A 24,506-nucleotide genomic window follows, 5' to 3' on the forward strand; every position below is an offset into this window, starting at 1 on the left:
TTCATTTTACGAACAATACAAATGTTAGAATCATTAATCAAATGTATACAATAATGTTCTCGCCACTTTATATGTATAAAGAACATGCATATTATACATAGCACTTTTATTCCTGAACTTTCTACTGTCAGATCACATTAACTCAAAGTTGCTAGTTGTTATTCGAACTCTAGCTTGTTTTTGTGTTTTGTTTTTGAGTTTTTGAGGTTTGGATTAAATCCATTCAATTTGATTCAATCACCAATCAAACAGGCATTTAGAACTCAATGAATAATAAGTATTATAACGTATGGTGATAATAGCGGGTTGTAATTTCCACCACTGTGGAAAAAAACAACGCAGAATGTTTGGTTGTGCTTCACTAACCCCACTCTGATGGGGAGCATCTTTAATTAAACACCAGACACAAGTCTCCAGAAACCAATGACCTTGTTACTTTGTAGAATTATCTCTCCTTTAGTCTTTCGGAAAAGAGATGCAGACAGGCACAAAACTTAGTAAAATGTAGATGGCTTTAGTTGAAGCTTTATGCATAATGAGCTCATCCCTTATCCATAATGATCTCATCCCCTCAGACATTCTTTAATCCAGTGTGAGTTTCCACAAAAAACTGTAAAACTCTCCATTTAACCATCTGTTCCTGCATGTTCAAGGTCATTTATAGTCTATAGGAGATAACTTCCATTCCCTATGGCATTCCTGGATCCCTGCAATACTGCATTTACCTGAAACCCTGTAAGTTCCATTACAGAGGCTCTACAAGGTATAAACTCAAGACTTGAAAATACGGCAATTTTAAAAAATCCAATCCCACATCTCATGGCAATGAAATAGGTAGCCATTTAATTTAATAGAGTTTTGCAAATGCTAACAATCTATCCTGCACTCTTCTTGTGTGGTTCCTGGTGATTCCAGAGATATAATTTTTACAATGATAAAACCAGGCCAGCGAATAACGCCATATTATTGACATCTACGGCCAAATAAAGCCTTCTCATATTCACCATCCCTGTCCCTTAAGTGCAGGTTGTGTAACGATGCAGTGTGTAACTCACCCAGACACACTTGTGTGTTGCAGGTCTTGCTCTGGCGTGTCATCCCGGTGCATGGAGGAGTGCGGCAGGAACGGGTGCGTCTCTGTACTCCTCCTCCACAGGTGACAGAACACATGGACCATGCCGACCAGTCGTACCACATCCCAGAGTCTGAGAAGCACAGTTATAGATGTTATGTGATGACTACAATAAATTGCATTTAAAATACTTGCATGGTAAATATTTATTATGGTCGCAAATTGAACATAATGCTGTTATTTAAGCCACCACGATTTTTCTGTATTTGGTTCTATCTACGCATGACGATAAAGGACAAATATCAGATTAATGGTATGCATACACTGAATAATCTGATTATTGGACAAGAATTCAGGTGTCTTTATCAGATTATATGGAATACAGTATTAGCGTTAATCCAGTTTAATATAATCATAGAGTGCTGCCAACCAGTCATAACCTGGAATCAGGTAAGTGGACTATTAGTGCACATGTGAATACACTTGAATACATGTGAATACACTGCTTGATTCTGGCCAGAAGGTGAAGGTGTTTTCTATAATATTCTATAACAGTAGCTCTGACAGTAGTGTTGGCTACAAGGCAAATCATGGATTTATATTAATGTGCTCATTCAAATACATTACTGTTTCTATAGTAACAACTTTTGTTGACTTGTATGGCAGACACTGTACATAAATAGATTTATATGTACATAAATGTCCAAATGTTGCTATGGTGAAGATTTCTGTATTTCTTTTGCAGTTTTGGAAGGAGTCTCCAGTGTCATCACATTGTAACAGTCAGAGGTAACACTGCACTGTGTTTGTCTTATTAACTTCACAATGCTGGTGAGAATAATATGTTTATAGATGTTAAATGTAAGAGATAACAGGCACAAACTTGTTTCAAGGAAAAGCCACAACATTAAAACTATAATCGAATACAAGTAACTATAATCGAATACAAACGTATGATGTATATTTCGTGTATAAATGAAAATGTGTAACTGCTGGCAAACTGCAACAGTAAAAATGAAAGAAAACACTTTGAGACATGGTGTTTTAAGAAACTGGAGCATCACAACACACTGCAAAAGCTAACATCTTACCAAGTGAAAATATCTTGAATATAGTCAAATGTATCTAGTATTTCCTATTATAAGATTAGCATACAACAAATATAAGCTTATTAAACATTTTGAGACATTGTTACTCATTTTAAGCTTGACATTTTCTGATTCTATTGGCAAATAATTCTGCTCATTTTAAGCATTTATTTCTAGAATGGTGTAAAATTATCTGCTAATGGAATAAGAAAATGTAAAGCTTAAAATGAGTAAAAATGTCTCAAAATAAGTTTAATAGTCTTATATTTGGTGTATGGTAATCTTATAATAGGAAATGCTAGATAAATTTGACAATATTCAAGATATTTTCACTTGGCAAGATGTCATTTCTTGCAATGCACCGTCTTTGAGTATTTCCCTATAACAGCATTCCTCATCATGCGTTCTTCTTTACTTACTGACTCCTGATATAGCTCAAAATATTTATTGATCAAACTAAATTGAACTGAATGACAAAGAAACAATTTGTGACCAATCGTTAAGACCTTACTCATCTGAAATGGGCTGAACACAGTGAAATGTCTGTGCCAGTGATCAGTGGAAGCTTACACACCTGTGCAGGCATCACGGTTACACTCCTTCTGCTGGTCAGCACCACCACTGCACTCTCTCCCACCTCCCTGAGGGGCGGGGTTATTACACTGACGAATCCGCAGTTTGACTCCACCCCCACAGAGGGCTGAACACTCTGACCATGGTCCCCATTGGCTCCACCCACCATCAACAATACAACCAGGAATTGAGTCACAGTGCAAGACACCAGCTTCACACGTGCTGTATAAAATAAAATAAAAATAATGACAATCCCAATGCACAATATATCAGAATGATGTATCAGCCTTTCAAATGTCAAAACTTCACTCTCAATAAGAGAAAAGTCTTATTTAGACTGTAAATATTAAATATGTATAACATTGCAGAAGGATGAGGTTACCAGTTGCTGCAGTCTGTGATGATGTTCTCTCCTGAATTTGCATATTGCCAGTCTGTCATGCCTGGCCACTCCCATGCTGTGTTTGTGATATTTAAATCTGCTGGATTATGGGGAATACAGAAAGATGCCCAATTAATATTGTAGAAATGTCTTAAGCTTTTACAAGGGAGAATTGTAGGGCAGCATGCTGGTGGGATTTCAAAGATTTGTAAAGGTTGTTTTTTTTTTATATCAAATACTTTGCGATTCTTTAGTTCTGTCTGAAATCGCTCCCTTAGGTGTTACAAATGACTGTACCTAGCAACTTAAAACCAACACAACTAACACAGTTTTCTGTACTAAATACACCACTAAGAAGTATGTGTTGACTTTTCTGGTCTTAACCAACATTTAAAAATAATTGTATTAATACATGAAGTTGTCTGCTTCAGTGTTTATTCTGTCAAGAGAAATTCAAGCTAAATAATCACTATACATTGTGATACTTAGTGCAGAAGTAATGTGCACTGCAACATGGCTGCACCTCAAATAGCGCACTACATGTTGAATAGGGAATGAATTCAAACACAGTTTTTTTCCCCTGGGAAAAAATCATATCACCTGGAGCTGCTGTCAAAATCATAAATCTTTTAACCACAATAAAGGTATACAGTATAATAATAAAGCACATAGAAATGATTCCACCCTAGCATGCTTTTCTCACCAGAAGTGCTGTTGTGGAATTTACACCGGCACGCCTCTCTCTCCACACAGACTCCATCCTGCAGAACCATGTCACCTGGGCAACCACAGGTTGGACTGCACCCTGATGTGTCTATACACTCAGTGTCACCATGGAGATCTTCACATGACCGAGGGCACGGCTTCCCACAAGGCCACTCCTGCTGTCCACCCTCACATTCTGAATTCAGACAAGAAGAGTGACAGAATGATGAAACAAAGCTGAAATGGCGCTGACATTCAAATAATATGAAACAGCATTTAGGGACCACAAGTCTGGGTCAGCCATCAAGAAATGGGTTTATTTGATCAGTTATCACAAATGAATAACATTTTGAAATATTATATCATCAAAAGATATAATAAAAAAAGTACTTTACTTCTTTAAAGCAGTACTTGAGTTAACACTGTTTATACTACAGTGCTGCTAAATTCTCAATTCTGATTGGTCAGGAGGTGTTAATTCATTAATTTTCTACAACAGCAGCTCTAGCATTAGGCAAATTACAGGTTTATAATTAATGCACTCTAATACATTATCATTTCTGTAGTAACAACTCATTTACAGGAACTTGTAATATAGCACACACATTGAAGACTAATAATAAACTGATTTGTTTTTTGAAAGGAGACTTCAATGTCAGTGCTTTTCAACAGTAACAGGTTTAAAAAAAAAAAGTCTTCATAATACTGTGGTGAACTGTGTGTACTGTGGTGACATGACAAACTACAATTTGCTCTTATTAACATCAAAAAAGAGAGAGAAAGAAGTGTAACTTATTAGGGATTGACTATTTATAGCTCTTGTAATGAATATGTGTTAACAGAACCTAACTTGTTTTGCATTTATACTACAGCATTAAAACAGATAAAAAGAATGACATTCCATTCCTAAATTGATAAAAGAAATGTGTAATGTTTAGCAAATTGCTGTTGTATAAAGAAAATACAACATGACAGGATGTGCTATTATTGTAAAATAATCAAACTTGAGATATGACAGCAACAAGATGTTCATTATTTTATCAGGAATATTAATGCGTTAACATTCGAATGACAAGACATGGCAACAATTTGCCAAACTAATGCAATAATGTGTGTACAGTATACAGTATTTATTTGTTTCTGTTTTAAATAACAAACTTGATTATTAAGAATCAAGTGAGTAAAATATGTAATTAGTTTATACTCATATTTTTTTTTGCACCCCCACCTAACAAAGGACACTGAGTATGAGGAAAGCTGACCTGAGCAGACGGTTTGGTTGTCATGGCAACCACGAGTCTGGAGGGACTCGCCGTGGCATGGCAGACCTCCAAATCTAGCAGGGGGGCTGGTACACTCTCGCTTCCTGACAGACACACCCGCACATGCATCACACTCCGACCATTTACTCCACAATCCCCATGAACCATGGACTTGAGAGGAGAGAGACATACAAAAGCAGTCAGGACCTTCCACTTACTCGACCAGTAAACCATACTTTAAAAAAGGGCATAGTACAACTTAAGCCAATGTTAGTGTTTCTAGTAAGAAAACTGTACTCAACATGAGAACAGCTCAAGTTAAGAGTCATAGTCAGAGTTGAGTTAAGTGTGGGTAGTGAGGAGCTGATATGGAGTTTGCTGAAACCTGAAGTAATTCATGTGATAATTACAACACAGACTATTCATGCAGCAATTTGGATACTAGACTGCTATAAGAAACTTATTTGAATGTTTGCCATATCATTGAATTACTCTGTTTTTATTGTCTCTTGCTTTTATGTTAAATGAAATTACAGTTGACAGCAAAGAAAATGTGATCCACTTCTTCAGTCCGCATTTTCCATCCCCTGATTTTTCAGACTTAAAACTGCAGTACAGATTGTTTTTTGGTTAAAAATGAACAAAAATTAATTTATTGAGCAAGTACATCAGTGTTCAAAACTATCTCCTTAACTTACCCCGATTCGCAACGGTAAGCTTATAATAATGATTTACAATCTGAGCTGTCGGGTCGGATTTCACGGGAAACGTCAGATTGACATCATTTGTCTTTGTGTGGTTCTGTCAAGTCCCTAAACAGAAAGAAGACGAGCCGGGTACTATATCGTATGTGTGAGTGCTGAGGATGATGGAGTGTTTGTAACTTGCTCTTACAACAGTTGCTTAGAATTTAAACTTGTCATCTAGATGGCTGCTTTTAATCTGGATCTTTCTAAACACAATCATCGTTGACATCTAGGGAATCAGCTGTTGCCAAAACCAAGATGCCTTGAACTCCTGAGAGTCTGCAGTCAAAAAGGGAAAGCGACAGAGCCCGTGCTAAAACGAGAATAAATATCGGCATGGTTTTGGAGAGGCGGTTTTGGTTTTGTAGAAGTGGTGACAACTGACAACTTGTAGAGGTGGCGACAACAAGGGATTGAAGACTGACTCAGAGATCGCTTTTTTAAAAAGTATTTCTTGAACATAACAAAACCCCAGGAATGCCCCTTTTAGTTCTGTCTGAGTTAAAGTTAAAATCTGAGCTTCTCATCATCCCAGCCTGCCCCTTAGTCAAACACAACCTCACTGTACAGCTCGGCTCAACCATACTCAAGCCAACCAGGACAGCCAGGAACCTTGGGGTGACTTTTGATGACAGCTTGACCTTTACAGACAACATTTCAACAACTGCATGGTCCTGTAGGTTCATTCTGTACAACATCAAGAAAATCAGTCCCTATCTCACCGAACAGGCTACAAAAAACTGCACTGCAATGCACTACTCTCGGGCCTCCCAGCCAGCTCCATCAAACCCCTTCAGATGATTCAGAATGCAGCAGCACGTCTCGTCTTCAACCAGCCCAAAAGGACCCTTGTCACACCCCTCTTCATCTCCCTCCACTGGCTTCCTGTATCCACCCGTATCAAATTCAAGGCCTTGATGCTCATGTATAAGACCTTGTCTGGAACAGCACCCTCCTACCTCAACACTCTCCTGAAGACTTACATTCCCTCACGCAATCTGCGATCAATTAATGACCGACGCTTAGTAGTGCCTACTCAGCATGGCTCAAGGTCCCTTTCCAGAACCTTAACACTAACTGTCCCTCAGTGGTGGAATGAACTTCCAACCTCAATCCAGACCACAGAATTTGTCACTATCTTCAAAAAACAGCTAAACACCCACCTCTTCCGTGAACATCTCACAAACCCCTAAAATGCCAACCCCACATTATCCTTAAAAAAAAATACAAAAATAAAAAAATAACTTACACTGGCTTACTTAACCTGGTTCTTACACCTCTACTCTGCACACTTTGCTTTTCTAGAACATCCATCCATCCATCTTCTACTGCTTACTCCTTCTTCAGGGTCGCGGGGGAACCTGGAGCCAATCCCAGGGAGCATCGGGTACAAGGTGGGGTACACCCTGGACAGGGTGCCAGTCCATCCAGAGGGTGCCCGGGGGGCTTCAACAATTTGGTGTGAAAAATAAATAAATACATGATTTTTTTTCTATATATATATATATCCATCCATCTTCTATACTGCTTATCCTTCCTTCAGGGTCATGGGGAAACCTGGAGCCTATCCCAGGGAGCATCGGGCACAAGGCGGGGTACACCCTGGAAAGGGTGCACACTCACATATACATTCACACACCCATTCATACACTACGGACACTTTGGACATGCCAATCAGCCTACCATGCATGTCTTTGGACTGGGGGAAGAAACCGGGATACCCGGAGGAAACCCCCGCAGCACGGGGAGAACATGCAAACTCCGCACACACAGGGCCACGATGAGAATCGATGGCAAAACATGGCAAGTCAGACCGGATCAATCAGGCCTTAGGTATATAGAGCAATCGCAGATCAATCAGTGTTTTTACAAGTTCTATTCAGAACTGTATACTTCTGAATCACTTAAGGGTAAGAATTTGTTTTCTTCATTTTTTGATAAGGTTAACATTCCATCAATTGAAACAGCAGTTGAACTCGAATAACACTTTTCCGCTGAAGAATTTATAGCCGCAGAAATGTCAATGCAAAATGGAAAATCCCCCTGACCAGATGGGTTTCTGAACGAATTTTATTGAAAAAAATTTACAAATGAATTAGCTCCACTTTTACTAAGTGTATTTGAGGAATCTTTCTCTTCTGATATACTGCTTCCAACTATGCGTCAAGCAGTCATATCACTTAACCTTAAGAAAAATAAAGATCCTCTTGACTGTGGCTCTTATCTTCCTATCTCTCTTCTTAATGTAGACAGCAATTATTCTTGCTAAAATGCTGGCTCATAGATTAGAAAATGTTCTGACTTCTATAGTATCCAGTGATCAGACTGGATTCATCAAGAATCGACAATTGTTTTCTAATATATGCCAGCTCTTAAATATTCTCTATGATCTGACTCCATCTGATATCCCCGATGGTCCAAAATTTATCCATTGGATTAAGGTCCTTTATACATCCCCTTTACAACGTGGCACAAGACAGGGCCACTTCTATTCGCATTAGTGATCGAACCACTGGCTATAGCTTTACGCGACCAGATTACCAATAGGGGAATTTACAGAAGAGGCATTGAACATAAAATATCTCTCTATGCAGATGATATGCTTGTATACCTGTCTAATCCACTTACAAGCCTACCAGAACTGATTAGATTCTTAGACACCTTTGGAAAAATTTCTGGATATAAAATGAATCTACAGAAAAGTGAGCCCATACCTATAAACCTTACATGTCATTCAACATTATCTAATTCTTTTCCATCCAAAATAAACACAGAAACATTTAAATATTTAGGAATTTGTATCACCCATAAATATCATAAACTTTATAAAGCTAATTACTCCCCTCTCCAACCCATACGCATTCCTCAAACCATCAGATTCATCCACACAGAGGAGCAGTGCCAAAGCTCAACCCATGTAAAAAAAAAAAAAAAAAAAAAAAATTCTGCAAGTAATTTTATCTTTCAAACAGACATGGGGATAGCCAGGCAAAAGTTCAGTACTGCAGCTTTAAAGGCAAGTGTTTGTGTTTAAAGGTGGTTGTCCGGACACCATTAAAAACACACAAGAGATTTGCCTTCTATTATTTTGCTGCCGTTAAGTATAAATCAGATGATTATCATAGGTCCTGGCGTGATGTGATTTTGGAGGCAACTGGTAATGTTAGCTAGACTACAAGTCTTTTTCAACTGTGAGGTTTTATTGTTGATTTTCTTTTAAAGAAAGGACAGCAACCCAGCCATTTCTTTTCTGTTGACTCATATATACCAAAATTAACAAATTTGTGGGGTCAAAGTTCAAATAAATAAACATAAATTATCGGTACACTCACTCCTTAAAAAACTACCTGTGTCATCAGTGTTTACACAATAGATGTGTGTCACCTGGGCAAAAAGTGACTGAAGAACAGGGTTGTCTTTCTATCTGCACTCCAAGCCCCTGGTGCTCCTCTTGCTGGCCTGGACACGCTGCCCCTTCTGCCACTGGCACAGGACAAGCACAGCTCCTGTAGCGAGAGACCCACTCAGCACCACACGTCTTCGAGCACGGCGTCCAACTGGACCACTCACACCAGCCTCCATCCACTGAGAACAAGAGACGAAAAAAATAAGTTGTTATGACAGTTTTCTATCAAGCTGTTCATTTGAAATTTCTATTAATAGTAAGTCACCGAGACTGGGTGCTCAGCTAGCTCACTCAGTAGAGCATGTGGCTCTTAATCTCAGGATTGTGGGTTTGAGACCCACATTGGGCACCAAACCCAGGCACTGGGGTTGCACAAGCTAGTGCTCTCTGTTCAGGTCCCAAGCCTGGATAAAATCGATCATAAACCAGATTTCCTTAATGGAGACAGATGATCCACTGTGGCAGCCCCTAAAGGGACTAGCCAAAAGAAGAAGTAAGTTAATGAGCCTGGAATTGGGGTGTAAATCTAAAACTCGTTCAATGCGCCTCATCAATTCATTAGGGAGTTCCTCACATGAAGGATAAAATGTCTTTCCAATCATGCCATGTCCAGTCACATTGACTTACTACTGCAAGAAGAGAAACAATGTTTTCAGTGGATATGAAATTTCTGTCAAATAAATAAAAAGTAACTTTGAAGTCATTTCTTATTTAAATTTCTTATTTAAACCTTAATGAACTTTTTCTGCCCAGAAATTAGCTCCACCCTCTATTCAATTAAAAGGAAATCATACAGTATAGCATGCATACAGAAGTTTCAACAGAAGGGGTGGGGTTAGTATTGGAAAAGGCTTGCTACTGTTTTAATGCAATTGCAATTTTAAGCAGCTGTCATATCACAGAAAACCAGTGACTACATTTCCCATCCTGCACTGTGGCCTACAAACATGGCCACCATGGAATACAACTCCAAACTCCCAACTCACATTCATTCTAATCACGCACACCTACATCCAATCACACACACTCACTCCACAGTATAAAGAGACTGTTTTCAAACAATGTCTTTGCAAAGTATTATGCTCAGGTCCTTAGTCTCTGTCATATTTCCAAGCCTTATATTGTGTTTGCGTTTCTGGTTATTGACTTTGTTTACTCTGTTGACCTCGATCCTCTGCCCTGCCTAGCCTGTTTGACCCTAGCCTGCCTTGTACTTTGATTTCTGTCTGATCCTTTGGACTTCTTGTTAATGATAATGATAATGATAATTATTGGTCACATATACATATACAAAGTGAAATTCTTTTTTTTGCATACCCCAGCATGTCAGGAAGTTGGGGTCAGAGCGCAGGGTCAGCCATGATAAAGCGCCCCTGGAGCAGAGAGGGTTAAGGGCCTTGCTCAAGGGCCCAACAGTGGCAGCTTGGCAGCGCTGGGGCTTGGACTCCCAACCTTCCAATCAGTAACCCAGAACCTTAACCGCCAAGCCACTACTGTTTGATTAAACTGCCACACCTGCACATGCTTTGGTCTCAGCCTTCAGCAGCAAAGACTTTTAATATAGTATTATAAACTGCTCCTTTAATGTATATGGATAAGAAAATAAATGTGAACACAATAGGAATAAGTTTGTTTGCCATACCTGGACATGGGTTGTTGCTACAAGTGAGCTGTCCTCCTTCACAGGTACTATAGACAGGAAAGACCAAAACAAACTAATTGATCAGTAGGAGACTTTGAGTTATAAATAACATTAATTACTGATCCCAAACACCCCTCATTCTGTAGCTATGTCCTCACCAGTTGTTGCAGCCGTCAGGAGTGAGTACTGTCTCTCCAGGTTCAATGCGCTGGCTTGTGGTCAAGTCCAGACAGGGGCACTGCGCTCTCTCTATACACGCTGTACCGTTAACATTCAACACTTTCTCATCAATACAGTAACAGCCAGGCTCACAACGCCACTCACAGTGCTGTGGGATAATCATCATCATCATCATCATCATCATCATCCAAATGACCATAATCTTTAGCAGTCGTCTATAAATGTCTCTGAAATCTTGGTTATTACTAAACAATCATTCAGTTCTGAAGACATGAAGCAGAGTGATTGTCATATTTTACATATATACTTACATACTTTTTCAAGAAGCACTCTTACATTGCATAGCATGTTTGTTTTCCCCATAACACAAATAGTAATGAAAGTAAGCTGTAGATGTTTGATTAATGAATGTAGTAATCCATGTCTCTAGCTCAATTAACAAAAACTATCTGTGTCATTCATGAAAAAGGGGATCTAAGCCCAACATACTTGATAATAAGTAGCTAGATAAGTTCCCATATTGGTACTGAGCAAGTAAACTTTTCCAATAGTCGAAAAAAATTTGCAAAGGTTGTGTGTAAAGCCTTTAGCTTTACATTAGAGCTGGAAATATTGATTGTTTTGTCTTTTAATAAATCCAAATCTGTGTGACATCTGCCCATTAAATCTAAATAAAAATCTTAAAACTTAAAACATAAAGTTATTCAATTTGTCCAAACAATTTTTACAGTAGACTGCACACTAATTCTCTGCTCTCATTCTTCTTTAAGGACTGAGATCTGTTTACCAACATTCCTGCTCTAGAACCGACCAAGATTTGAAAAAGCCCACAAAGTTGGCGCAAGACTGAAGTAACAAAATAATATAAAGTTATAAACGAATATAAAATTACAATTCAACCAGGTGGTGCTTTGCATTTACAAAGCTATGGTGTGATAAGAGCAGAGCTTGTACTCACAGTCAGTTCATCACAGGTGCGGGGACATGATGGTCCACAGCTACTGAACACAGTGCCTGAAATGTCTGAGCACTGAGTCACTGTGAACACAACAAATAGTTAACATCTACTATAGCACACAAACAAGCATAAAGTCAAACAAACACCATTTACAAAACATACCAGACTACCATAAGGAAAATCATAAGTACCTGGACAGTGCTCTATGTTACAGGCCAGAAGCTCAGTTTTTAGACCCTCGCAGAAGTCTCCGTCTCCCTCAGTGGCTGGGCTGTCACATTCACGTCGGCGGCTGCGCACACCCCCTCCACATGACTTGGTACACTCTGTCCAGGATGTCCACTCGCTCCATCCTCCATTACCTTTTAACAGTGGCATTTTAAATTGCACCCTCAAGAATAGGTCCGAATGCTTGTGTAATTTTACACATGCAGGATCACTCACGGCTGCATGCTGTCTGGACACACGCTTGATCCTGGCGGTCTGGGCCGATGCAAGGCAATCCAGCACCAGCTCGCTCGGGATTGGAGCAAAAACGATAGCGTGACTGCAGGCCTGCACCACAAGACACTGAACACACACTCCATGGAGTCCAGGCTGACCAGCCACCATCTACTGCAAGGAGTTACACACTTGATTATAAACATACAAGTATGTAACATCCTCAGAAGGTAGAACATAGGTAGAACCCCGGGTGAATCTTACCATTGCACTCTACTTGGGTGCAGTTTATTAGTCTTCCTGATTCACAAGTGCTGTAAGATAAGATGATTGAGAAGTAATGATTTTAGCCAATCAAATTCCAAACGCTTCAGGAAAATGTTAAAAAGGACAGAGTATTATACAGAAAAAGCAGTCAAACAAAATCACATAAAATCTATAGTAAAGGATAGGAAAACTTGTTCTCAATGTCATGTTGTAAGTATCTGTGTAATGTCATTACCTAACAGTAAAAAAAAAGGGGGGGGGGGTTAAAACAAGTTACATGACAGAGTACTGAGACTTGCAAAGCCAAATAATGGATCTTTCCGAGATACTGTTCACTCAAGGTCATAGGGCAGTCAAGGGTGCTTGTTAGTGCTCTGTGCATTGTACATGAACATACAGATGCCTGTGAGATAGAATCTCTCCAGCGGGTCCTTGGTCTGCCCTGGGGTCACCATGCCTGATACAGCTCTAGCAGGAACTTAGCAGAGAACATCAGCTCTACTCCATGGCTCTCCAGAATGATCAAACTCCTCACCCGATCATAGAGAGTAAGCCCAGAAACCCTGCAGAGGAACTTTATTTTCCTCTGCAATGTCTGAAAGCTTATAATTTCCATCATCACCCACAGTTCCTGACCATAGATAAGGACAGGATGTCAACTGACAACCTCTATCCAAAAAATTAGCTCCTGTGCCACTACCACAGACTGGTACTGTAACTTTAACGCTCTCATGGACTCTCTTTTATCCATGTCTTATGAATGAGATCCTAAGTTACATAAATTCCTCCAGCTGGGGCAAGGTTCTCTCACTTCACCTGAAGGGAGTATCCCATTTACAATCCATATACAAATGGAAAACTACCAGCTCCAACCAAGATCAAGTCAAGTGGGTTTTTATTGTCATTCCTCTATATTACTTGTATACATTGGAACGTTTCTTCAGGACCATGGTGCAACACGGAACAGTACGCAAAACTACATAAAATGCAAACACTCTTAGAAGAGTGCAAAAACAATAAATGTTTTGGCTTCAGCTTGAATTTTGAGATTTTACTTCACTAGAAATATTAATCTTAGTTAATAACCTAATTGTAATGAAACCACTTGTTAAGAAATCATTACCAGTTGTTGCAGTCTTTACTGACCACAGCTCCAGACTCATACTGTTCACCATCTACATCACAGCGACACAGAGGCAAAGACACACACCTTCCATCCTGAAGGACACACAACATAATGAAGCATGGAGACAGGTACGGAGCAGTTTTTCAGATATCCAAAGCAACATTTACACACCTGTAGTGCAGAACCCTGTGGGCACTGACATCCTGGTGAACAGGTGGAGTTTACTTCAGTCTCCATCTCCAGATCAGAGCAGAGCAGTGCCTCTCTCACACATTCTGTCCACTCCTGACCGCCAGCACAGCCACTGCCATCACCTACGCACACAGAGGAAGCAAAGAGACACAGTAAAAAAAATAATTTATGAAAGAAAGGCTGCTTTTGAAACTCTGTACCATACACACACACATAATTATGCATACAGTATGTACTCACTGCAAGGGTGGAGGTTGCAGGCGCTAAATTGCTGTGGTGTGCCGTGAGATCTGATTGGTCCTCTGGTTCTGTTCCTATATCCACCACCACAGGGCACTGAGCACTCAGACCATGCACTCCATGGGATCTTCACACCTGAAAACACACAAATACAAATACACACAAAACAAGCATAAACCTTTCGCCATACAAGTCTTTGTGTAACTATAGAAACAATAACGTATTCGAACAGGTGCATTAATATAAACCTCACAGCTGGAGCTACTGTCAGAGCTGCTGTTAAAAAAATCAACACCTTCTGACCAATAAATGAAATGCGATAAGTGTGTTTGATAGTTTAGAACTGCATATCTCTTAAAGACCTACCACCACAAGGGTAGATGCTACATGTGTCCAGCTCAGCATGGTTACCGACACAAGGAAGGCCCCCAAATGCTGGCGGAGGATTGGTGCCTGAGCGGTACCGCCTCCTGATGCCAACATCACATGTCCTGCTGCACGCACTCCAGGACGTCCACTCACTCCAACCACAATCAGCTGGATAAAAATATGCAAGTAGGGACAAGTGGAAGCATTTAACATGGCAAGGTGTATAGAGTTGTGTAAAGCAATTAAAGAAAACACTTCAAAGGAAAATCCATCTCACCAGGGCAGGGAACTGTGCCACACTGCATCTCTCCATTAATGCAAGTACTAAAAACACACAAAGCAGATACATGACTTTGAATACATTTCAATGCAGCAAGATGTGAAACGTTCATAGCCATCAAAGATTTAAACAAGACTGAATAAAAGGAAACAACATTGTCATGAGAATACATACCAGTTGTTGCAGGCATCATACGGCACACTGGCACCCTGTGTATACAGCACCCCCTGGTGGTAGCAGGGGCAGTGGCTGAGAAGCACACAGGAGTTGTTAAACAGGTAGTAGCCTGTGGAGCAGTAACAGCCATCGTAGCACTCTGTGGCACACTCTACCGAAGCCATAGCATCAAGGCACACGCGTGGACATCCTCCTCCCTGCGCCTGGCACTCCTCTTTAGTCAAGTAGCTCATACCAATTGGACACACGTCTGCAAATACGTACAGAAAACCAAAACAGTGAATATTTAGTGATTGTTGCATGGGCTTGTGATGCATAGATCGAACATATTTTATTTATTTTGATTATTTATCTATTTATTTATTTGTTTATTTTGGAAAGGAGTGGGGGGATAAACCTATAACTGATATAAGTGGTTGTTGTGTAAATTGCTGTAGTTTTACTGCTACTGATATTAGAGGTAACATATGCACCAAAGTAAACCCATGCTGTCATTGTGAAGAGTATATCAACCAGCGCTACCTTGTTATATCAAAGTAAAACTGTGACAATAATTAAATATTATTATAATTAAATAATGCATGCAACAATAACCCTAAACTACCATAGGTAAACCATAGTTAAGGAAAGACACTTCAATAAAATAATATAATTTTTCAAAAAAATACATTTTTACCTTGATTGCTATTCTTACAATTATTTATAATTACTTACTGGAATTACTGGAAATGTTCAAAAACTGACAATTATTTCTGCACTTGAGGCTTTGTCTTATTAAATATGCATACATTTGTATATTTAAATCAAAAACCACCTTTCGATGTTGTTAGAATTAACAATTAATTTTTACAGAACAGTTCATTAGAAAATGATTGTTTCTCTATTGTATAATCAAGAAAATATTTTTATGTGGGGAGCCTGGAGCCTATCCCAGGGGACTCGGGGACACAGTGGACAGGGTGCCAACCCATCGCAGGGCACAATCACACACACATTCACCCACTAGACAATTTGGATACGCCAATAGGTCTACAACACATGTCTTTGGATTGGGGGAGGAAACCGGAGTACCTGAAGGAAACCCCAGAAGCATGGGGAGAACACACAGGGTGGCAGCGGGCATCGAACCCCCAACCCTAGAGTTGTGTGGAAAACATGCTAACCAAGATGCCATCATGCCCTCCCCAAAACAAAAACCAAACAAAACAATCAAAACAACCCTTAAAGCTATATGTTCAAATAGTGACAACAAAACCTGTGCAGGGCTGAGAGTTGCAGTCTCGGGTTTGTATATGAGGTCCCACACAGCTGCTGCCTCCGTACAGAGGGGGAGGAGAACTACAGAAACGTTCTCGAGTCTGAACCCCAGAATCACACTCAGATGAGCACCCAGACCATGCAGACCATGCTGACCAACCACCATGTACTGCAGAGGCAAATGGAAAAGTAAAAACAACACAGAAATATCACAGCATGACCCATTTAGTGCTAAACTATAGAGATATGTGTTGTGTATCAAAAGTACTTCAGGACAGTTTGTTTAACAGGGTGAGACTCTGCATATCTGTGTGTACCTGGACAGTGTAATGTGTTACAGGGCTCGTGTTCTTCCTCATCCTCAAAGCAGGAGGCGGAGTCAGTGTGATTACAGCTCCTAAAGCGGCGTCTCAGTCCCACAGCATCCACGTGATAGAAACATGTCTTACTGCACTCAGACCATGAAGACCATGCACTCCATGGAGCTCCTTTGAAAAATTATGAAACAGGATATGAAAAAGTGATAAAGGTTTATACAGTATGCTTGATAGATATCACTTGATTATCACATCATAATCCGACAATGGTGACCTATTAGTTTAAAGAACCCCTGAATGTGTCATTTTAAACCTGTAAAACAAAACATAATCTCTTTTAATCATTCGTTTTTAGTATGTTTGTAATGCCTAGGAAAACACTAAAATGTAAAATTACAATTTACTCTAATAAAGAATGCAAGGTTCTATGAATAAGCATGAAGATACAAATGGGAAATTACCCCATATTCCCCTGAAATTTCAACCCCATCCCTTTCCCCACTATCCTCTTTATGTTAAGCTCTTACCCTATGGCTTGTTGATTTATTACACAAAGACTGTATTGGAGAGACTTAAGTGTAACCCTCGAACTGAATAAAAGTTTAAAGAGGAAACATTAGCTCATTAACATCATGAAAAATGGGAAAGGGAAGTATATATATATATATATATATATATATATATATATATATATATATATATATATATATATATATATATTCCTCCAGCTAATGTAGAACTATAATACTGTATTAGAGTTAATGATTGTACTTAACTAGCTAAATAACTGCTAGCAATAGTTGCAAAACCTACTATAACAACAACAATGATTCTGTTCATCACTAATGTCCCACCAGCTCAGGACATTACCCCTCCTCTCCTGAGTTCTAACATACTATTTCCAGGTCACTTTCTGGTTTACAACATACAATACACCTTTGCAAAGTCTAACCAGTAGGCCTATTTCATAAACACTTCCTTGTTATTCTTAGTATAGCTCCTGTGTTTCCATTATTTTCACTAAACTTTCAATGGCGGTATTGAGACTGTGTCTGCAAGAGCCCCTAAAGATGTGCATCAATGACATGTAAGAATACTTGCAAAGTCCTAGTAAGCTGGAGAAAGGCTTTCAATTTTATGCTTTATCATACATACACAACCACAAATGGCACAAATGCCAAAAAAACAACCATTGTTAACTAAGTTTAGCTAGCTTAGCAGAAATAGGAAATAATAATCATAAATTGCTGGAATCTGACCAGGTGGGCAGGGTCTGTAGCATTGCCGTGCCTCTGTAGAGTCTCCAACACATGGCTCTACGTTCACTGCTCCTGAAGGACTCAGAACTGACCTTTTGGGAGAGATAATGATCATTTCATAAAGAGTGTTTAAATAGTTTACAAATGATCTACTCAATGCTGGAAGATAATTCTACCTAAAGCGTTGCTGTATGCCGATTCCACAGCTGCTGTCACATGAGGTCCATGAGGACCAGGCTGACCAGTCACATTTGGGGCTACAGCTAGAGTTGTCACAGGAGACATGACCATCTCGACACATGCTGCAGAATAAACACAATGATAAAACTCTCAACTCTGCGAGACTTTTAGGAGCGAGCAATTAAGAGATTAAGTGTAGCATCACTCACCAAAATGTACAGTTGTCTATGATGACCTCTTCCCCTGGTCGAAGCAGTGAGACTTCCCATAAGCATGCACATTTGCTCACATTGACACATCGACCATCCTGAAGGAACAAACCAACTGGACAACGACACCCTGGAAAAACAAATTGAAACAGTAATAACAGTAGCGAAAAATATCCTGTTGCTTGATACTATAAGATAGCTTTATTGATGCCATGAAATATAACAGAACTCTTATGTTAGGTCAGTGGTACCTGTTATACATTGGGAGGAGCAGTTACTCTCAGAGTTAAGGTCTGAGCAGGTCAAAGGGCACGGCTCCACTCTACCCGCCGCACAGTCTGCGTCTGTCACCAGCACCAGGCCATTAGTGCAGCCTACAGCAAACCACAGATATCAATCGCAGAAAGAGAGGATAACTCAAAGCCGAAGGGAATTTCACACACAGACAAACCCTAAGGTCTATACCGGGGGTGTCCAATCTTATCCGCAAAGGGCCGGTGTGGGAGCAGGTTTTCATTCCAACCAAGCAGGAGCCACACCTGATTGCACCTGTTTAATCAGTTGATCTTGGCTTTCAATAGACTCAGGTGTGGCTTCTGCTTGGTTGGAATAAAAACCTGCACCAACACCGGCCCTTTCTGGATAAGATTGGACACCCCTGGTCTATACAGTCATAGGAGACGATCATCTAACCAATGCAAGTACAATATATACAATTTATGCCTTTATGTCTAATATTTAAGTAACTTGTTTGCTAATTTGGAAGATGATTCCACAGTAGTGCATTTAGTAACTGTAAATTATTGTTCTTAATAGCAATAAAATTCGATTCTTGCTTAGACAAGAAGTTATGCCAGTTTAGAAAAAGAGGAAAGTAAAGCAACTCAAGGTGGTTGTACTTAATAGCAATTTAATAAATACCCCATCACTAGGAGTGAAGAGTATATTATGGAAAAACAAATTATTTGAAAAGTCTGCAAAGTCAAGATAAAAATTGATGCATATGCTGCTTCTGTGCTATAAGTGTTTACTGTGTTGCTAAATTAAATGTTCAGCAGTTGGTACACACACACACACACACCTGTCTTTGAGTCTGTGCCAGTTCCACATTGGTGTGTGTTGCAGCTCAGAGTCTGCATGGTCATCCCCTCACACTCTTTCCCTGCGTTTTTGGGTGGAGGGTTTGTGCAAGATCTGCTCCTTATCTTCAGACCACCCCCGCATTCAGCATCACACTCTGACCACTCACTCCACTCAGCCCACTGTCCATCCACTGAGAGATGGAGAAGGGCAGAGATGAGAAAGACAAAGAGGAATGAATGGAGAGGAACAATGTTAAAAGGGACATAGGAAGGAATAGAGGAAAATAAAACACAGAGAGAAATGAGGCAAGAACGAGTGGAACCCTGGGATCATTCAACATCCTATTACCAACTGAATGGAAAAATCAAAATATAATGCAGTAAGAAAAAAACATGAGGCTAAGAATAAGAAAAAACCCTCAGTTGGAAAAATAGCACTCACCAGGACAGGCCTGGAGGAAGCAGGCTCTGCTGTCAAACTGTCCGCCCCCACAGGAGCCCCCGGGCCGAGCATCCCTCAGGATCTTACGCTGCCGGAACAGAGACCCCAGACCACATGACACGCTGCACTGACTCCACGCTGTCCAAGCAGACATCACACAATCCACTGCAGGACAGAGCAAAGACAAAGAGGAGCTTGATCACAAGCACAGGAGAAAGACTGTACTTATTGCCAGGCATCTACACTTTCTTAATTTAATAGTATTTCTTTTTTTTTTTTTTTTGCTTGGGTAAATAATGACAAATGGTTGAACTGCATATGCTGCAGATTAGACATTACTCCAAGTTTAGCTCAGAAATTTGAACAGAACATTTCAACTTTAAATGCATTTACTGTATATCGAACATAACTTGCTAAACAAACAGCCAATAATCTTGTAAGTTTTTATTCCCTATAACAAAATACTACAATGATTGATTTATATTTTGATGTCACATATCTAAAACCTTTGGTTAGTTTTATGGTTCATAATTATTGTACATTTATTAGTCATTTGTCCCAAATCAAAAAGGTGAGCTAAAGTAGGAAGGGCGTAACTGGAAAATAAAAGGATGAGCTAAAAGAGGTGAAATGATCTCACAGTTTGCTAGCACAAGTGTGTATTCAAGGGTTGCATTTTTAAAACTAACCGAAAGTATAGTGTGTATAATTGTTACCTAGTATTAAGAAGGGTTTCTTTTTTAAATAAATTAAGTTCCATAATTCTCCACCATTCTTGCTATTTCAAGCAAATTAGTAACAAAGAAAAGCCCAAACAAAACGCTGGACAAGACAAACTTATGTGTGCTATGACAAAAACTTTCTACTATTTTCTACTAGAAGCACCGAGCATGGAGCACTGAAGCAAGCGTGCAGGGAAACGTGTGAGAGCACTTCAGTTCTGTGAGCACTGACCAATGAGAAATGCACACTTCCTTTCTCGTTCGCTAGGGTCTACGCATTGCTCATGAATCAATTCAAGGTGCAATTCCGGGCACCTTGTGTTTATTTGTATTGACAGTGCTTGCTAATGCAGTGTAAAGGTCATAGTATTTTAACTATAAAACATATAATGAGGAGTTTTGTGTCTGGGGTCAATTATTCGAATATGTATGCATATTTGGTCTGAAATAAAAAACCAACATAGTGGTCCATCTCTTTCTGCTGTCTAACTTCTCCCTAGCTCAAATCTGTCATTAATTTTAAACTGACCTGAGAACTGTAATAGTGCACCTACCACAGTTTCTCTCATCTGAGCCATCAGCACAGTCTTTGTGGAGGTCACACTTCTTGTCCAGATGCACACACTCTCCACTGCTACAAGTGAACTGTTTGGCAGAGCAGGGACTTGGCACCAGGGGATGACGGGTAGGTGTTAGTGGAGGGAGCGTGGAGGAACCTAAGAGATGAGTAATATACCAAATGAGCTGTATTACCAAAAAATCTAGAAAAATTGTAATTAGCACTTTTTTTTTTGCAGTGAACTGAGTATGGTGAGTTTTTTGTGTGAAGATATGTACCGCAATGATGTTCGTCTGAGCCATCTGGGCAATCCTTTCTTCCATCACACACAAGTGTTGCATCCACACAGCCAAAGCTTTTGCAGGAAAACTGGCCCTCTACGCACAGTACTCTGGGTAAACCACCATCATGAGGTGTTGTTATGTTCTGCAGTCCTATAAATCATTTTTGCTACAGGTTAAAATATATATTCATTCAATGAATTACATTTACATTTATTCATTTAGCAGACGCTTTTATCCAATGCAACTTACAAATGAGGAAATACAAGCAAAGCGATATATCAAGCGGAGAACAATACAGTGTAATGCTACTACAGAAGATCTTTTAAATGAGTTCTAGAGAAGCAAAGTGCCCAGAGTCGAGGTGTAAGAGCCAGAGTACTTTTAAAAAAATTTTTAGGATAATGTGGGGTTGGTGTTTTAGGGGTTAGTTACATGCCCACGGAAGAGGTGGGTCTTTAGCTGTTTTTTGAAGATAGTGGCAGATTCTGCTGTCCGGATTGAGGTTGGAAGTTCATTCCACCACTGAGGGGCAGTTAGTGTGAAGGTTTTGGAAAGGGACCTTGAGCCATGCTAAATAGGCACTACTAAGCGTCGGTCATTAATCGATTGTTGATTGCCTGAGGGAACGTAAACCTTCAGGAGAGTGTTGGGGTCGGGAGGTGCTGATCCAATTAATTGGCTAAGGCATTTTTCTGCATATTTCAGAGAGATTTCTAGATCTCAGCCTGCGGTACTGAACACAGTATTTTAACTATAAACAAAGAATGAGGAGTTTCGCTTGTAATACACAGTAGCAACCAACATAAACAAAGCTAATGACACAGAGTATTGAACACAGAGTACATGTGTATACCTGGCTGTCCAGTTGGTCCCTGAGGGCCAATACCAGGTACACTAGTAGCAATGGGTGAAACACTCGCCACTCCTGGACGACCATCTTGTGGAGTCTTGGTGTGTACTCCTGGAGATCCTGATGTGTAGTTCCGGTATCCAGGACTTCCTGGTGTTACAGTGTGATTCCATAAACCTGGTAATCCTGGAGTGGGAACTGTGCCTAAAGATGAAGAGAACACAAAAATGTTGTGTTCATGTCAACTGGAAAATTTATTTTTTATAACATGATGTCAAGTTTGAGCTTTCAAAACATTTCTGGTAAAACTGGTAATTATAAGTCTGATGAACATGTGAGCATTAGTGGAATTCACACATGGCGAACACATTATAAAGCACAAGTTTGTTCATTACAATTTTAATAACAATATTAATTGGTCAGTGTGAGATATACTGCACTGCCAAGGCTAGGATGCATGAATTCTAGTGCAGGAGGAGAAGCTTTCTGAATCATGATTGACAGCTGAGTAGATTTGCCTCTCTGTTCTGATTGGTCCTGATGTTGGTAGTCCACATCGTTTGTATTTTCACCCATTTACAAATAATGAAGTGCCACAGAGATGGGAGTTTCTCCTCTGAGCAGATAACTGTGTAATTAAATCTTCCTCATGTATTCCAAAAATATTCCAGAATAGTGACTTACCAATCACTGATACCATCTTTAATTGAAAAGCAGTTAATGTCAAATATGAGAAATTTACAGAAATTATAACAGTGCTGCTCATAATATAATGTCATTTTTTTTTTATTACAAAACGTTGCCTTGGAAAATGGTCAGATATTTATCACTTGTTATGGAGTGTTGGAGATCATGACCAGGTCACAATTTAGATCTGGATATAAAAATAATATGGAAATGGAGAAGATGAAGGCTTTTGCTCATGCTACTACCAACCAACCAAACCCACAGAGTCTTAGAGAACAGCTATGTGTATCCTCTTAGTGGAAGTTGTGCTTATGTGTAGTCTTCTTATTAATTATTGACACATACAGTATGCGCATAGTAAAGATATATAATTAAAGACTAACGCAGAAGCTCTGGGTAAGTCACTTTTTTTCCTACTCCATGTGCATGTGTTTCATTTTGACAGATTATGGAAATGGTCAGATTAAGTTTGTGATTGATTTTGCTGCATGGTTGCCAGAAAAATCTCTACTTTCTACCCAATACATGTCAAACAAGACTCTACAGTTCTCTATAATCATGTCCACTGTATGGCCAAACGTTTGTGGACACCTGACCATCACACCCATACAGTATGTGTTTTCTGAACATCCCATTCCAGATTTAGTCCCCCCAGCTGTTATAATAACCTCCACTCATCTGTAAAGACTTCCACTATATTTCTGAAAGAGCATTATTGAGGACAGGCACCGATGTCAGGCGAGGAGGCTTGGGTCTCAGTTGGCGTTCCAATTCACCCCAAGGGTGTTCAGTGGGGTTGAGATCAGGGATCTGTGCAGGTCACTCAAGTTCTTCTACACCAACCTTGGCAAACCATGTCTTTATGGACTTTGCTTTGTGCACAGGGGCATTGTCATGCTGGAACATGTTTGGACCCCTTCATTTCCAGTGAAGGGAAATTATATAAACTATACAATTGTGTGTTTCCAACTTTGTGGCAACAGTTTGGGGAAGGTGTCCATATGGGTGTGATGGTCAGATGTCCATATACGTTTGGCCATATAGTGTATTTGTAAAGTTATAAGGTGACGTTTCAGCATCAGACATTTTAAGGAGATTCTTCAAGTGGATCTAAATTCCTAACAAATCAAAACTTTAACAGTTGTGACAGCAAGAATGAGACATGATACCCACAACTGTAATCTATCTGCTGCCGCATACTCTTTGTATTTATCAGGGCAGTTTGTGATAGTAAGCTTTTAAGCATTCAGCTATGTAGTTTGTAGTGTCACAGCTAGTCCATTAATTTATATACTGTGCTACAGGACAGCACTGAAATAGTCTGTCAGTGATTTTTTCTTGCCATTTAGTAATACTGTAAATATACACTATACTCAACACAGCTCGGCTCATCTGAATGATCTGCACAATCCAGCCTGCAATCACAGAGAGCTGACACAGGTACACACTCCCCACTCACACAGGCAAATTGACCCGGTTTACAGAGACTCGGTGTCACTACACCAACACCAGAAGGCGCTGTGGTCACTTTCAGCAGTGCCAGGAGTGACTA

At 39.7% G+C, this 24,506-nt stretch overlaps 1 protein-coding gene across 1 annotated transcript in view; it reads right to left on the reverse strand.

Moving 5' to 3' along the window:
* Nucleotides 1–24,506, reverse strand: part of sspo (SCO-spondin) — a 103,659-nt gene that overhangs the window by 34,233 nt on the left and 44,920 nt on the right. Inside the window, 30 exon segments of the mRNA XM_053629311.1 lie at nt 1,056–1,205; nt 2,735–2,955; nt 3,116–3,215; nt 3,819–4,016; nt 5,083–5,253; nt 9,213–9,413; nt 10,877–10,923; nt 11,035–11,204; nt 12,015–12,094; nt 12,206–12,376; nt 12,459–12,629; nt 13,846–13,897; nt 14,020–14,162; nt 14,281–14,415; nt 14,647–14,817; nt 14,927–14,973; nt 15,104–15,356; nt 16,362–16,532; nt 16,681–16,851; nt 17,940–18,031; nt 18,116–18,241; nt 18,329–18,458; nt 18,580–18,702; nt 19,410–19,601; nt 19,853–20,017; nt 21,129–21,290; nt 21,412–21,583; nt 21,858–21,870; nt 22,261–22,471; nt 24,335–24,481. Of these exon segments, the coding sequence (XP_053485286.1) occupies nt 1,056–1,205; nt 2,735–2,955; nt 3,116–3,215; nt 3,819–4,016; nt 5,083–5,253; nt 9,213–9,413; nt 10,877–10,923; nt 11,035–11,204; nt 12,015–12,094; nt 12,206–12,376; nt 12,459–12,629; nt 13,846–13,897; nt 14,020–14,162; nt 14,281–14,415; nt 14,647–14,817; nt 14,927–14,973; nt 15,104–15,356; nt 16,362–16,532; nt 16,681–16,851; nt 17,940–18,031; nt 18,116–18,241; nt 18,329–18,458; nt 18,580–18,702; nt 19,410–19,601; nt 19,853–20,017; nt 21,129–21,290; nt 21,412–21,583; nt 21,858–21,870; nt 22,261–22,471; nt 24,335–24,481 (4,356 nt within the window).

This window comes from Ictalurus furcatus, chromosome 1 (genome assembly GCF_023375685.1).
Source record: "Ictalurus furcatus strain D&B chromosome 1, Billie_1.0, whole genome shotgun sequence".
NCBI lineage: Eukaryota > Metazoa > Chordata > Actinopteri > Siluriformes > Ictaluridae > Ictalurus > Ictalurus furcatus.